The 12,259-nt window shown below is 57.7% G+C and overlaps 1 protein-coding gene across 2 annotated transcripts; it reads left to right on the top strand.

The window, feature by feature from the left end:
* The first annotated feature begins 335 nt into the window (after positions 1–335).
* Positions 336–12,246, top strand: GMEB1 (glucocorticoid modulatory element binding protein 1). Of its 2 annotated transcripts, none has more exons than XM_040586093.1 (10): positions 336–457; positions 2,121–2,286; positions 3,352–3,434; positions 4,406–4,530; positions 5,435–5,538; positions 5,976–6,130; positions 7,367–7,495; positions 8,217–8,354; positions 9,485–9,607; positions 10,666–12,246. In XM_040586093.1, exons 2-10 carry the CDS (start codon positions 2,159–2,161, stop codon positions 11,370–11,372), a joined length of 1,692 nt encoding a protein of 563 aa, XP_040442027.1. In that variant the 5' UTR covers positions 336–457; positions 2,121–2,158; the 3' UTR covers positions 11,373–12,246. The 2 variants fall into 2 exon arrangements, with proteins under 2 accessions (XP_040442027.1, XP_040442028.1); XM_040586094.1 differs by lacking the exon at positions 336–457 and adding an exon at positions 3,541–3,661 and having other exon boundaries at positions 2,268–2,286.
* The last annotated feature ends 13 nt before the right edge of the window (positions 12,247–12,259 follow it).

The following is a 12,259-nucleotide window of genomic DNA, read 5'->3' as shown; positions in this document are numbered from 1 at the left end:
CACCCCGTGCGGGGAGAGGCCGCGGCAGGGCTCGGCGGGGCGGGCGCTGGGGGGACCTCGGCACCCCGGGGGCGAAGGGAGACGCGGGGCTGCCCACGGCCACGGCCGCGGCGGGGGACGGGCGCGCCTTAGAAGCGCGGGACCCCCCCGGTGGGGCTGGAGGTGCCCGGTGCCGCTTTGCGCCCCCCGCCTCACGAACACCCCGCGGGCTGTGCCCCCCACTCCGCGCCGTCACGCGTGTCCCGGTCCCTGGGGGAGGCACGGGGTGGTGCGGCCGGCAGCCACCAGGGGGCAGCAGGGCGCCAGCCGCGCTGCCCTCGGCCCCTTTAAGGCAGGCGGCGGCCGGAAGTGCTGGCGGCCGAGGCCGCGGCGGTTACTGCGCATGCGCCCTCCTGCCCGGCCCGTTCCCCCCCCCTTCCCCCTTCTCTCAGCCCCCGGACTCGGCCGCTCGGCGACGGTAAGGGCGGCCGGCGCCGCGCTACGGGAGCCGGGAGGGGCCAGACGGCGGCGCGGCGGGGCGGGGCGGGGCGGGGCGGAGCGGGAGGGGGCCCGGCCCGTCGGGGAGGGGAGGGGGCGCCCCAGCGCGCGGCGCCGTACGTGCCGCCGCCGCGAGGGCGGACGTCGCGGGGGGGGGGGGGCGGGGGGGGGGGGGCAGCGCCGCTGCGTCCGCCCGCGGGGGGGGGGAGGCCACACCCCTCCCCCGGGCAGCCCCGCCCCGCCGCCGCCGCGCGCCGCGGGGGGGGCCCCGCGCTGCCCCCCCGCCCTTGACCCCTGACCTCAAGGGGTGGCTGCGGGCTGGGGGGGGGGGCGCTGACCTCTGACCTCCCTCCCCCATCTCAGGGTTGAGCTGTGCCCCCCGCGGGGGGAGGCGTCCCCTGGACCTTGGCGTTACCGGAGCGGGGGGAGCCGCCCCCCTGCTGCCCTGCCCGGGGCCTCGCCTGCAGCCCCCCCCGCCGGCCGGGCACCCCCCGCTGCGGGCCCGAGCCGGTCACCGACGGGCTTTGGCCGTGCCCCGGCAGCCCCCATGGCGGAAATCCTGAGGAAGCTGCGGCCCCACGGGGGGGGGGTCCCACGGCCCCGCCGGCCCACGAGGGGGTCCCACGGCCCCGCCGGCCGACGCTCCCCCCGGCTCACAGGGGTTCCCCACTGCTGCTGGCCCACACGGGGGTCCCATTGTCCCAGTGACCCACGGGGGTCCCACAGCGCTGCTGGCCCATGGGGGGCCACATGGCCCTGCTGGCCCCTAGGGGTCCCACGACCCCACTGGCCCACGGGGGTCTCACAGCTCTGCCAGCCTGGGGGGGTCCCGGGCAGGGGTCCGGCCTGCCCAGGGTGCCATGAGCCCTGAGCGGGTGAAGACGTGGCCAAGGAGGGGGCCACGGTGACCCACGGGGCCTGTCCCCCGTGCCGGCAGCTCTCCCCCGCCTGTGCCGCTGTGTCCCAGCCGTGGCACGGAGCCCACGCCGCCCGCCCTGAGGTCCTGCCCCGCCGCCAGCGCTTCCCCAGAGCTGCCGGACCCCGGGGGGCTGATCCTGCCCGGCCCCCGGCTGAGCCCCGGCCCCACAGCCATAACGAAACCACCTCGGTGGCCCCCTGCGAGCATCTCCTGTGGCACTGCGCCTCCGCCGCCGCCGGGAATTACCGGCTCCTCTGGGAATTACCGGCTCCTCTGCGGGAAGGCTCAGCCCCAGGCACGCTGCTGGTACCGAGGGACCAGAGCATCCCCGGGGCGGCTGGAAGTGCTGCCGGCCGGGGAGAGAAGCTCCGTTTTGGAAAACTCTCGCCAAATCCCACCGTGGGGGTTTGCTTGGCCGGTGCCAGCCCGCGGGGCTGGGGAAGTTCGGGGTGGGATGGCACTGGGGGGCTCTGCGTCCTTGGGTGAGACGTGAGTGCCAGGGGAGGGGGACCCTCGCGTGGTCTGCCAGGCACTTGCTTTCACTCGGGTGGTGAATTTAAAACGCCTGGTCCCCTCTGCGGAGCCGGTGCTTTGCTCTGCTGGCCCTGCGGTCCCCGCTAGCCCATTCTGCTGCGGCGGGATGGGATGATGCTTCCAGACGGCTGCCTGCCCTTCTCCCTGCGCCGGCAGCACTACAGCCCTGCCTCTGCTTTGCCCTCCGCAGCACCTCGGCACCTGCCACCTCCGGGCTTCATGTGAGAGATGGCGAATGCCGAAGTGAGCGTCCCTGTGGGTGATGTGGTGGTTGTACCAAGTGACGGAAACGAAGGGGAGAACCCGGAGGATACCAAAACCCAAGTGATCCTGCAGCTCCAGCCGGTGCAGCAGGGGTGAGTTGGGTGCTACTGGTGTGTTGGGGAGGTGTGGGGTGGGATTGTGGAGGCGGGGGTGACCCTGGAGATTTCCCTGGTGTGGGGACTGCATGTCGCTGCATTTCCCAGGGCTGCATCGGTTTTGTGCCGCACACGGCAGAGAGAAAAATACAATGCAAAAAGGCTTTTGTGTGCATTGCTGTCACGGCGCCTCTGAGGACTGAAACTGTCCTGCGGGGACGTGTCGCCACGCTGTCTCTGGATCATGGCAGCCCAGCAGCGGCTGTGGCAGCAAGGCAGCAGCGAGGTGGTCGGGAGCGGCGAGGTGGTCGTGGTGCTGCCCCGGCCACACGTCCTCCCAGCCTCCCTCATCCCTCTGCGGCCCCAGGGTGGGTTTTTGACACCCCACAGCTGCTGTACGTGCTGGTCCGTGCCCATGAGTCCGGATCCGCCTGTGCCTTTGTGCCAGCTTTCCCCTAAAATAATCCTCCTCTCAAATACAATGAAGCTGGGATGATGGAGGGAATTTTGCGGTACCACTGGCAGCTGCTGCGGATAAGCGGCTGCCACCAGACACTTCATCTTAACTCTCCATCCATCGGGACTTAAATGTGCTGGCTCCAGTTGGATAATATTCGCAGAGCAGGGTGGCCGTTGGCCTGACAGCCACTGTCCCCCGGCATGATCAGCTGTGCTGCAGTGTCACACAGGGCTGGGGGGGAAATCCTGGGGCACTGAGCTCTCCTTCCTGTTGTCCTGGGTAACTGCCGGTATCAGAATCCAGAGGAAAAGGCACAGGGAAGCGCCACAGGGAAGCGCGCTGCAGAGCTGCTTCGGTGGCACTGGCAACGTGGAGAGTGCGATGACAGGACTGGGAACGCCTCTGCGTGTTTCAATCCTTGGGATTATTATCCTATTTTGTATGTGCCAAAAACATGCCCGTGATTGAAACTGTATCAAACAAAATCCACCTCCCTCAAGGACAGGCAGGGAAGAAACCAAAAGAATTTTTAACCCCGTGCTGTGAATCTTAATTTTGCGTGATTTGTATAGTTTGTTTATGGATGGCTGCTTTCACAACAGGATTTACCAAGAGGGCTCCGAGGCCAGCACCGCCGTAGTGGCCGTCGAAACCCACACCATCCACAAGCTAGAAGAAGGGATCGGTGAGTCCCTGCTTGGCGCGGGCAGAATCCCCTCCTCCGCAGGGCTGGTCGCCGCTGAGCTGGTGTCTCCAGTTCGCTGGGCTTCCTTCTGGCTCTGCCCCTGCAGATGCTGTTTCCCAGGCATGGATGTGGGTGCAGGGTCTGGGCATACTCTGGAATAAGAGTCTGCTGTTACTGCTTGGTCTCAAAGTCCTGGAACTGAGATCCTGGCTCTCCTGCAATGAATGGTAAGGGCTCCCAGGGGGTCCAGGGGAGCCAAGATTTCGCCCTAGTCTTGGTGTGCAGATGCTGGCAGGCAGGCACGATGGCTGCGAGGATGGTGGCTGCATCTCAGCGCCAGCTGGAGCATCGGACTCCGATTGCTGGGTCTTTGCTGAGCGAACAGCCTGACGGTTTGGGTTGGGTGTTCAGAACCACTGAGGCGGCTGGCTCCGAGCGCTCCCTGCCATCCTGAGGAATTATGTGGGAAAAGGCTCCTGTCGTTAGGTGCTGTCACTAGATCTCAACTAGTGTTCTGCTTCCTGTGTGGGTGTGGGTCTTTTGGCAGTATTAGCAGAAACTGCATGTGAAGAGCATATATTATCAGTAAATATCTGGTATCACTACTAAAGAGATACCAGAGCACCAAGAAATCTGGGAGAGATCTGTGCTTCAAATTTCAGAGTTTCCACAAAGATTGTTCCCATTGACATAGACCCCCCCCCTACCCTTACAGGTGTGTTGGATTTCTGATCTCACATTCTCCTGGTAGATGAGCTTCATTTTGAGTGTTGCTGTATAAATAGCACATGCCAGTTGCTATTAGAGCTAATAATTGGAAAAGACTAAGAAAGGGCTGACCCTGAACTGGGATCAGCCCTTCTTTCGGTTTCCTGAGCGTAGGTCTCAAAACCTGTGAGCCTTCAACACCCGTCTGGGGGGGTTTGAGCCTCTTGGGTGGAAAGATCCATTTTTCCCCCTTTCTCCCTCAGACCCCAGCACCATTGAAACCAACGAGGAAATTGAAATCGCCTATCCCATCACCTGTGGGGAGAGCAAAGCCATCCTGCTCTGGAAGAAGTTTGTCTGTCCAGGAATTAATGTCAAGTGTGTAAAGGTAAGGGAGTTTTCGTAGCAGATTCCTGCTCTCAGGGGCTGTTGGTTGACTTCCGCGGGGCTTTCTTACTTTTTGTGTTTCATCTGAGCCTTGTCCTGGAGCTGAGTGACACTGCCTTTGTGGCATGCGGGGTTGTTAGTGCTAAAGCTGTTTTTTAGCACAGGGAGAAGCAGAGGAAGAGTGGGTTAAGGAGCAAAGGTCTATTACCCCCCCTTATGTTTCAGAGTAGTATCTGGTGCTTGACAAGGGACTTGGAGCTGCAGGCAGGCAGGGGATGTGTACTGAGCTCTGCCAGCACTTTGCTTCCATGTCTCTTTCCCTTGGTGTCCTGATACTCCACTCCTGTCACTGCCTCAGTGAGCAGGTTGCATCAGGAAGAGAAATCCTGCCGCTGCCTTTTCTGTCTGGGAGCGTGCTAACGTAACAGCTGACACGCTGAGGCTGAGCTCCATGCCGCTGCAGCGAGAGTGCTCCGTCACTGACCCCCTGCAAGCGACTATCTTAGTCACTGGAGCAGGACAGAACAGATGCCCGAGGGAGTACCTGTGTCAGCTCGATGTTGCTCAGCTCTTTGATGTTAGAGGAGTCTCCCATAACGGTCTCCGCGATGACTCTGTGTGTTCGCAGGAGCAGCTGATTTGGTTCATGCTTCACACAAAAGCCTTCAGGGCTGTTCTTGGCTAGAGCTGTGTGGTTCGAGTGCCGAGGGCTGGCAGATTGTCCCTGCAAACGTATCCAGTCTGGGGTTAGGGGATGTAAGGTGGGAGGGATTTGACAAGCAGCTCCTTTTTCTGGGTGGAGGCTGGGGCTTAGGTGAGCTGAGGACTGGCTGTGTGGGATATCCCAATAGCCTCCCAAAGTGATGCTACCCTGTTTGCTGAGCCTTTGTTTATCTTGTTGGCAGTTCAATGACCAACTGATCAGCCCGAAGCATTTTGTTCACCTGGCTGGGAAATCTACCCTAAAGGACTGGAAGAGAGCCATCCGCCTCGGAGGAATCATGCTGAGGTATTTCACTTGCCTACTGCTGTGTCCAGCTTCAGGGCATCATCACTGCAGCTGCAGGATCCCACGCAGGCGTTTTGTCTGCTCTGCAGCCCTTGGGAGCTCTTCTGGAGCCTCACATTACCTGGCCAGCAGCCTGCAGAGAGCCTGGCCCCGTGGTCTGAGGGGCAGGATTCTTCATCCTGTACAGAAGTGGCCTTGCCTGAGGGGCCTGGTACTTGGTGGGGGCGGAACAGGACTGGAGCCCTGTACGCGAAGCTGGGGGATGGCTTGTATTTGCTGTTTGAAAGCCCTGCGGGAGATGCTTTGTGTGCAGAGTGGCCCTGGGTCTCCCTTCCTCCGTGCTTCCCATGGCTGTAGCATTCCTACGTGGAATACTCCCTTTTGTCTCCAGGCTGAGATCTGAGCTGAGCCTGGTTCTCTCCCCACTCCCTGCACAGGAAGATGATGGACTCGGGACAAATTGACTTCTACCAGCATGACAAAGTTTGCACCAACACCTGTCGAAGCACCAAGTTCGATCTCCTGATCAGCAGTGCCAGAGCACCGGTGCCGGGGCAGCAGAGCGTGGTGCAGACTCCTACATCAGCCGACGGTAGGAAACCAGTTAGGAAACACCACGGGAGTTTCCCTCTGACACGGCTCTCCTTCCCTGGGCTAATCAGATCAGGTGGACCCCAGGCACACACACTTTACACCTTCTCCCCAGGCACAGCAGGGCAGTCCCACCGTTCAGCAGACTGCTCTGGTTTCTGGGAAGGAAAATGCTTTTCCGTGTCTGCTCAGAGAGGTCTCGGCAGCACCTGGCTGGGAGCTCTGCTCTGCAGTGGTGGGAGGGCTGGAAAGCCGCCGGTGTGGAGCAGTGACTTGAGGCAGCCTTGGGAGCCAGCGGAGGCTCGCTGTGAAGGGGTCCCTGTTCTCGGATCACCGTGTGAGCAAGCGCCTGAGAGAGCTCGCACAGTGTTTTGTGATGTCTTTCCTATTTGAGGGTCTATTACAAAGGCACAGGATGGGCTAAATCTCAGGGATTAATTTAGGGATGCTGACCTCAATGCTGACCTTCTCCAGAGCAGCTTGCTCCACATCACCTGAACATCCCTGAGCGGGGTGTGATGGCTGGACAGGATTTGATTGTCATTCCAACTGCAAATTCTCAGCAAATCCCGTGCTTCAGAGCAGAAAGCGATCTCTTTGCCAAGGTTGAGGAAGAAGATTACTCCCAGCCGTATCACATCGTTCAGCTGGGCAGGTTACATTTCTCTGAAGCCTTGGGTGGATGAGATGGCAGTTGTTGTAGGCTAAGGAGAATCTCCTGGAAAGTGCCATGGCCACACGGTAAAACCTCACTGTGGCAGCACATTGGCACACTTCCAAATTTGATCCAGAAGCTTAGGATCGAGTCAGATCTGTTTCCCTGCTATAAATCAGCTTGGACCCTGACCCTGTCCTTTCCTGAGAGATTAGGACGTCTCTAGGGCGCAGAGCGCCCTGTTGATGATGCAAGGGGAGAAAGGTGGCTGGGCTGAGGCTTGTTTGTTCCCTTCTTTATTCCGATCCCTTTCTGCTCCTTTGAAACTAGGACTCCAGTTTGCTTTTTGGAGGGCACGTGGTTTCCCCTCCAGAAGCCCCAGAGCCTTTCACAATCACGGTTCCAATGAGAAGGAGCAATATTTGCTTTTAGCTAATTTGGTTGAAAGAAGCCAGGCGCAAACAACCTGACCACGAGAGTGAAAAAGAGCCTGGGAGGGGTGACGGGGGTGGAAAGCAAAGCAGGGATTCAGGGCTGGCACTCCAGGTGCCGCAGAGGGAGCTGACGTTGCCTCTCTGGCAGGGAGCATCACCCAGATCGCGCTGTCGGAGGAGAGCATGGAGGAGGGGATCGAGTGGAACTCGGCTCTAACGGCTGCCGTCACCATGGCCACTGAGGAAGGCATGAAAAAGGACACGGATGAGATCTCGGGTAAGCTCAGGCTGCTCGTTAGGTGTCTTCTTCCCCTCTCCTCGCCTGTTACATTTTGGAGACTGAAATCCTGAGGATAAGGAGAGTTGAGGAGAGTTTAGGGAATGATGGAGCTGTCCCCCAGCCCCTTGGCTATCCCAGCATTTCCCAGGCAAATAGAGCTCCTCACCGCTGCAGGCAGAGCAGGACTTGTGGCTGATGGACGATCCCCCACATCAGTTGCTACTAGTTACAGCGAGGGGCTTTTTTTGCTTTTTCTTTTATTATTATTTTTTTTCATTCATTCTCGGGATGTAAATGTCTGCCAGCCTGGAGCTAAACTGAAACCATCAAGGAGCAATGTTTTGTTCGTACCGGCAGCTCTCTTGGCTGTGTCTCTCTGGCTGCGGTGTCTCGCATTCCCTCTTGGGCTTAATATGGAAGCTTAGGCAGAATTTCCTCAAACAAAGATTTTTCTGCATCATGTGAAGATGTGAAATGTTGCCTCGGAAGTCATGGTGCCGCTTGGAAACATGTTACTGATTTGCTGCCTGGGTCCGTTTTGCTTCTTTTGGGGTTTGGGGGTTTTTGCGTATCGTATCCACCCCAATGGCCAAATTAGAAGTCGTCTTGCACAGTTCCACTTGCCTGAAAGGTTTAAAGTAGCCTTGTGGGGAAAAATGCCAAATGCTTGTGCTTGTTGACCTCTTTTTTTTTTTTTTTTCCCCTCTCCTTGTGCCAGAGGACACGCTGATGTTCTGGAAAGGCATAGCTGATGTGGGGCTGATGGAAGAGGTTGTGTGCAACATCCAGAAGGAGATAGAAGAAGTCCTAAGAGGCGTCCAGCAGAGGTTGGGTCAGTCTCCATTCCAGATGACAGGTAGGTTGTGAGCCACAGGCTCTGGCTCTGCAGTGGGGAAGGATGCTCCAAAGGGCAGCTGTGGGCAAAAAAAAGTGACGAGGGTCCATCCCCACCATTTACAGCTGTTGAGTCAGGATGCTGAGCGGGTTCCCACACGTTAGCTGGGCTGCGGGAGCTGAGCCTGGGTGCGGTCTCAGCCTGCCCAGCTGTGAAAGTTCATTCGCTTCAAGGCTCGAGGACACAACGTGCCACCTTGTTCCCTGAGCGGAATGGCCCTGGTGGCTTGCTGTGGCCATTGGGTCGCTGTCCGCAGCTCCCAGCCCTCGGGAAAGCCTGCCCAGATTCGCTTCTTGGACTGGAGTTAGTGAAACACTTTTCTCTGGGACAATGCAGGCTTGAACAGGTCCTGCCCTCTCACTTCTCATTCTGTCTTCGCTGGTGCCAGAAAACCTGGTTTTGGGGCTGAACCAGATCAGGGAACTGATCTGGGTTAAAAATAACTCCACTCCCCTTATTAGGGTTATTTTTAACTTGGATCAGTTCCCTAATCCAGCTCAGCACATGCCCCTGTGAGCAGAGGGTTTGAGAGCACCTCTTGGTGATGCTTTTGCTGGAAGAACATCCATGTAGCCACAAACTTCCTCCTACCCAGGATATTTTATTTTATTTTTTTTCTAGTTTCTAATTTAGCTTTGGGCTGGCGGATCTTTGTGTCTGGTAGGTGGCAGCTTTTGGAAGCTGTAAGTGATTGAAGTCAGTGGATTATAATAGAAATTTTGCACAGCTTTCAGTGGAGCTGGCATGTTAATGACACTGTCAGCAGCATGGGGTGATGCTTTGTAGGTGGAGAGCTCGTTTGTATCTCTGTGATTGCAAATTATGCTTTCATTTGCAGCAATTTTGAGATGCTTGGGTGACACATCTCCGTTTCATTTTCTCTATCATGTGAATGGGTTTATTTAGTCCTTGGATGTCAGAAGGATGAGGGAGCTGGGTCTGCCCTTGTTCAGCTAGCCCTTGTGAAAAAGCAGAGGTAGTTTTACAAAAAACAGCAGAAAAATTTTTGGTGTAATACAAGCATCTTTTGAGTGCCTGGCTGAGTCCTGCCTGTGGGACTAGGCACTCGTCCCCATGCACTTTCCTTGCAGATGCTGCAGTCTTGAACAACGTTGCTCACACATTTGGCCTAATGGACACGGTCAAGAAGGTTCTGGACAACAGGAAAAACCAGACAGAGCAAGGAGAGGAACAGTTTCTTTACACACTGGCAGGTACAGTCAGTGCCCAGTAAGGCTTCTCATCCTGCTGCTGCTCTGGGGAACCGATGTGACTTTCCTTTGACATAGCCCCAATGAACCGTATTTGGGTTATTGTTCAATACGTGCTGCCCCAAAAATGCATCCCAATCGCCTTTCCATCCTAGGGCTTGAGTGGAATTTCCCCTCTCCCTTGCCTCGCAGTGAGCAGTCGCTTGGGGCATCTGACAGCCCAAAGTCCGTGCCCTTTGCCGCAGCCAGGGTGCTGGTGGTGCGAGTCCGATTCCATCGGCATTAGGGAATAGGTGCTGCCAGCTAAGAGCCGCGCTGCCGTCATCCCCGCTGCAGGCAGTGCTGTGCTGTGCCCGAGCTGACAGGCTGCTCTGTGTACGAGGTGCTGAGCTGTCTTGCTCGGGTGTCTTGCACGGCTGAAGCCTGAGCTGAAGCCAATAAGCTGCCCCGGATTCCCCAGAGCCACTTGCTGGATGTATATCTCCCTCCTCGGCCGTGTCCTGTAGGACCTGTTCTTATCTGGGATGTCCTAGTCCCCTACTGCCCTGGATAAATGAGATTACTGTGCTGCTTCTGACTTCGCATGTTCGCACAGACGAGGGTTGAGGGAGGTTTGTTGGCCGGGCAGTTCTGCTCCCTGTCCCCGGGACAGGTGCTTGGTGAGCCAGCCAAGACCCAGAAGCTGTTCCAGCTGCCTGGGGGGGGGGTTGTACATGCTCCCTTGTAGGTGGGTCCAGCTTGAGGAGCAGAAATGCCCATCATCTCCTCAGCAGGACTAGCCAGCTGGTACAGAGCACCGCCTGCTCCTTACCCAGGTGCTGGCAGCCGGCCGAAGCGGCTGAGGGGCGCGGAGCGTTGACCGGGTGGCAGGAGAATCTGGTCTTTCCCTTCAGTGCAGCTTGATCCTGAGGGAAACACTGAGGTCGTGCTCGTCTGGGTGTTCAGGAGGCCTGGCGTGGCCGGCGCGGGGGGGTGCCGGCTGGTGGAGGAGCCCTGAGCCCCAGCAGCTCCCACAGCACGCTGGCCCCAGCCCAGCCCCTGCTGAGCCCTTCTCTTTGCAGACCTGGAGCGGCAGCTGGAAGAGCAGAAGAAACTTGCCAAGGACCAGAAGGCGAAGTCCCAAACCATCCAGAACGTGGTGCTGATGCCCGTCAGCGCTCCCAAGCCCCCCAAGAGACCCCGCCTGCAGCGCCCAGCCTCCGCCACCGTCCTCAGCCCCTCCACCCCCATCCAGCAGCCGCAGTTCACGGTCATCTCGCCCATCACTATCGCGCCTGTTGGACAACAGTTCTCCGTGGGCAACATCCCGGTGGCGACCATTAGCCAAGGCTCCAGCCCGGTGACTGTTCATACCTTGCCGTCTGGCTCCCAGCTCTTCCGATACGCCACCGTGGTGTCCTCCTCCAAGACCAGCTCCTCCGACACGGTCACCCTCCACCCGTCCTCCAGCCTGGCACTGCTGAGCTCGGCGGCCATGCAGGACAGCGGCGCCCTGGCCAACGTGGCGGCCGTGGTCAACCCTGTGGAACTGGTGGCCATGGAGTCCGGCCTCACTTCCACCATCCAAGCCGTGGAGGGCACCTCGGACGACGGGCAGACCATCATAGAGATCGACCCGGCGCCAGATCCTGAAGCGGACACAGACGAGTCGGAGGGGAAAGCTGTGATCCTGGAGACAGAGCTGAGGACTGAGGAGAAAGTGGTGGGAGATGTGGAGGACCATCAGCACCAGGTCCATAACGTGGAGATTGTGGTCTTGGAGGACTAGTGGGGAAGGCAAGCGTCAGTTTGGGGAAGAGTTGGGAATTCATTTTATTTTGGGCTTTTTTGTTAAGCATCTTTTCCAGCCACCCCATTTGTTTCCATGGATATTTCCTTTGTACTGTATATTTTATATATATATATATGTGTGTGTGTGTGTGTGTACATATATATATATAAAAACTTTTTTTTCTTTTAAAACAAAAATGCTGGAGAAACACATGAGACCTGGAAAAGGCTCCGTCTCCGTGAAGCACTGAACAATACCGCCTGTTCACAGGGTCGAGGAGAGACTGGATCTCTGCTGAACAACCCAAACTGGGAGGAACTGGACAAGGGCTCCTGGCGCTGGGAGCATGCTGTGGTGTGGCCACGTGCATGGGGCTTCTGCTCCGGGCCTGCCCTGGCCCCAAATATTTTATTTCAGAGAGACAATAACCAGTGGCTGGAGCGTTGATGTGACTGTGGGAAGGGGTGACAGCTTTGGGGTGGAACAGGTACCTCATTTGTATTTTTATTTTCCTCCAGGGAAGGGAATTCTGTTGGACTCTTCACTGTCACCTCAACTGGGATTTTTTTAATTATTATTCTTGCTTTGGGGAAGACAGCAGTAACCCTGACTTTACTGTCTATATTCTCCTCCTCCTCCACACAAATTGTTTTTATATTTATATTTTTTGGTATTTCTTTGCGCTCTCTCCCTTCCCTTGTCCAGATTTCCCAGCTGCAAAGCCCTGGGACCTCCTCTCGCCAGTCTCAGGGGGCTGCTGTATCCCAATCCCACCTCTTCCCGTGGCACTTTTCCCCCATCCCTTTTCCCGCCTGGCCAGGCTCAGTGCTGCAAACGCCGCTTGGAGACTCCGAGATCACTTCAGCCTTTTGCAGAAAGGCAAA

The sequence above is a fragment of the Falco naumanni genome, chromosome 3 (assembly GCF_017639655.2).
Source record: "Falco naumanni isolate bFalNau1 chromosome 3, bFalNau1.pat, whole genome shotgun sequence".
In the NCBI taxonomy this organism is placed as follows: domain Eukaryota; kingdom Metazoa; phylum Chordata; class Aves; order Falconiformes; family Falconidae; genus Falco; species Falco naumanni.
The sequence above is the reverse complement of the archived record's forward strand: the minus strand, read 5'-3'. Positions and strand labels throughout refer to the sequence as shown.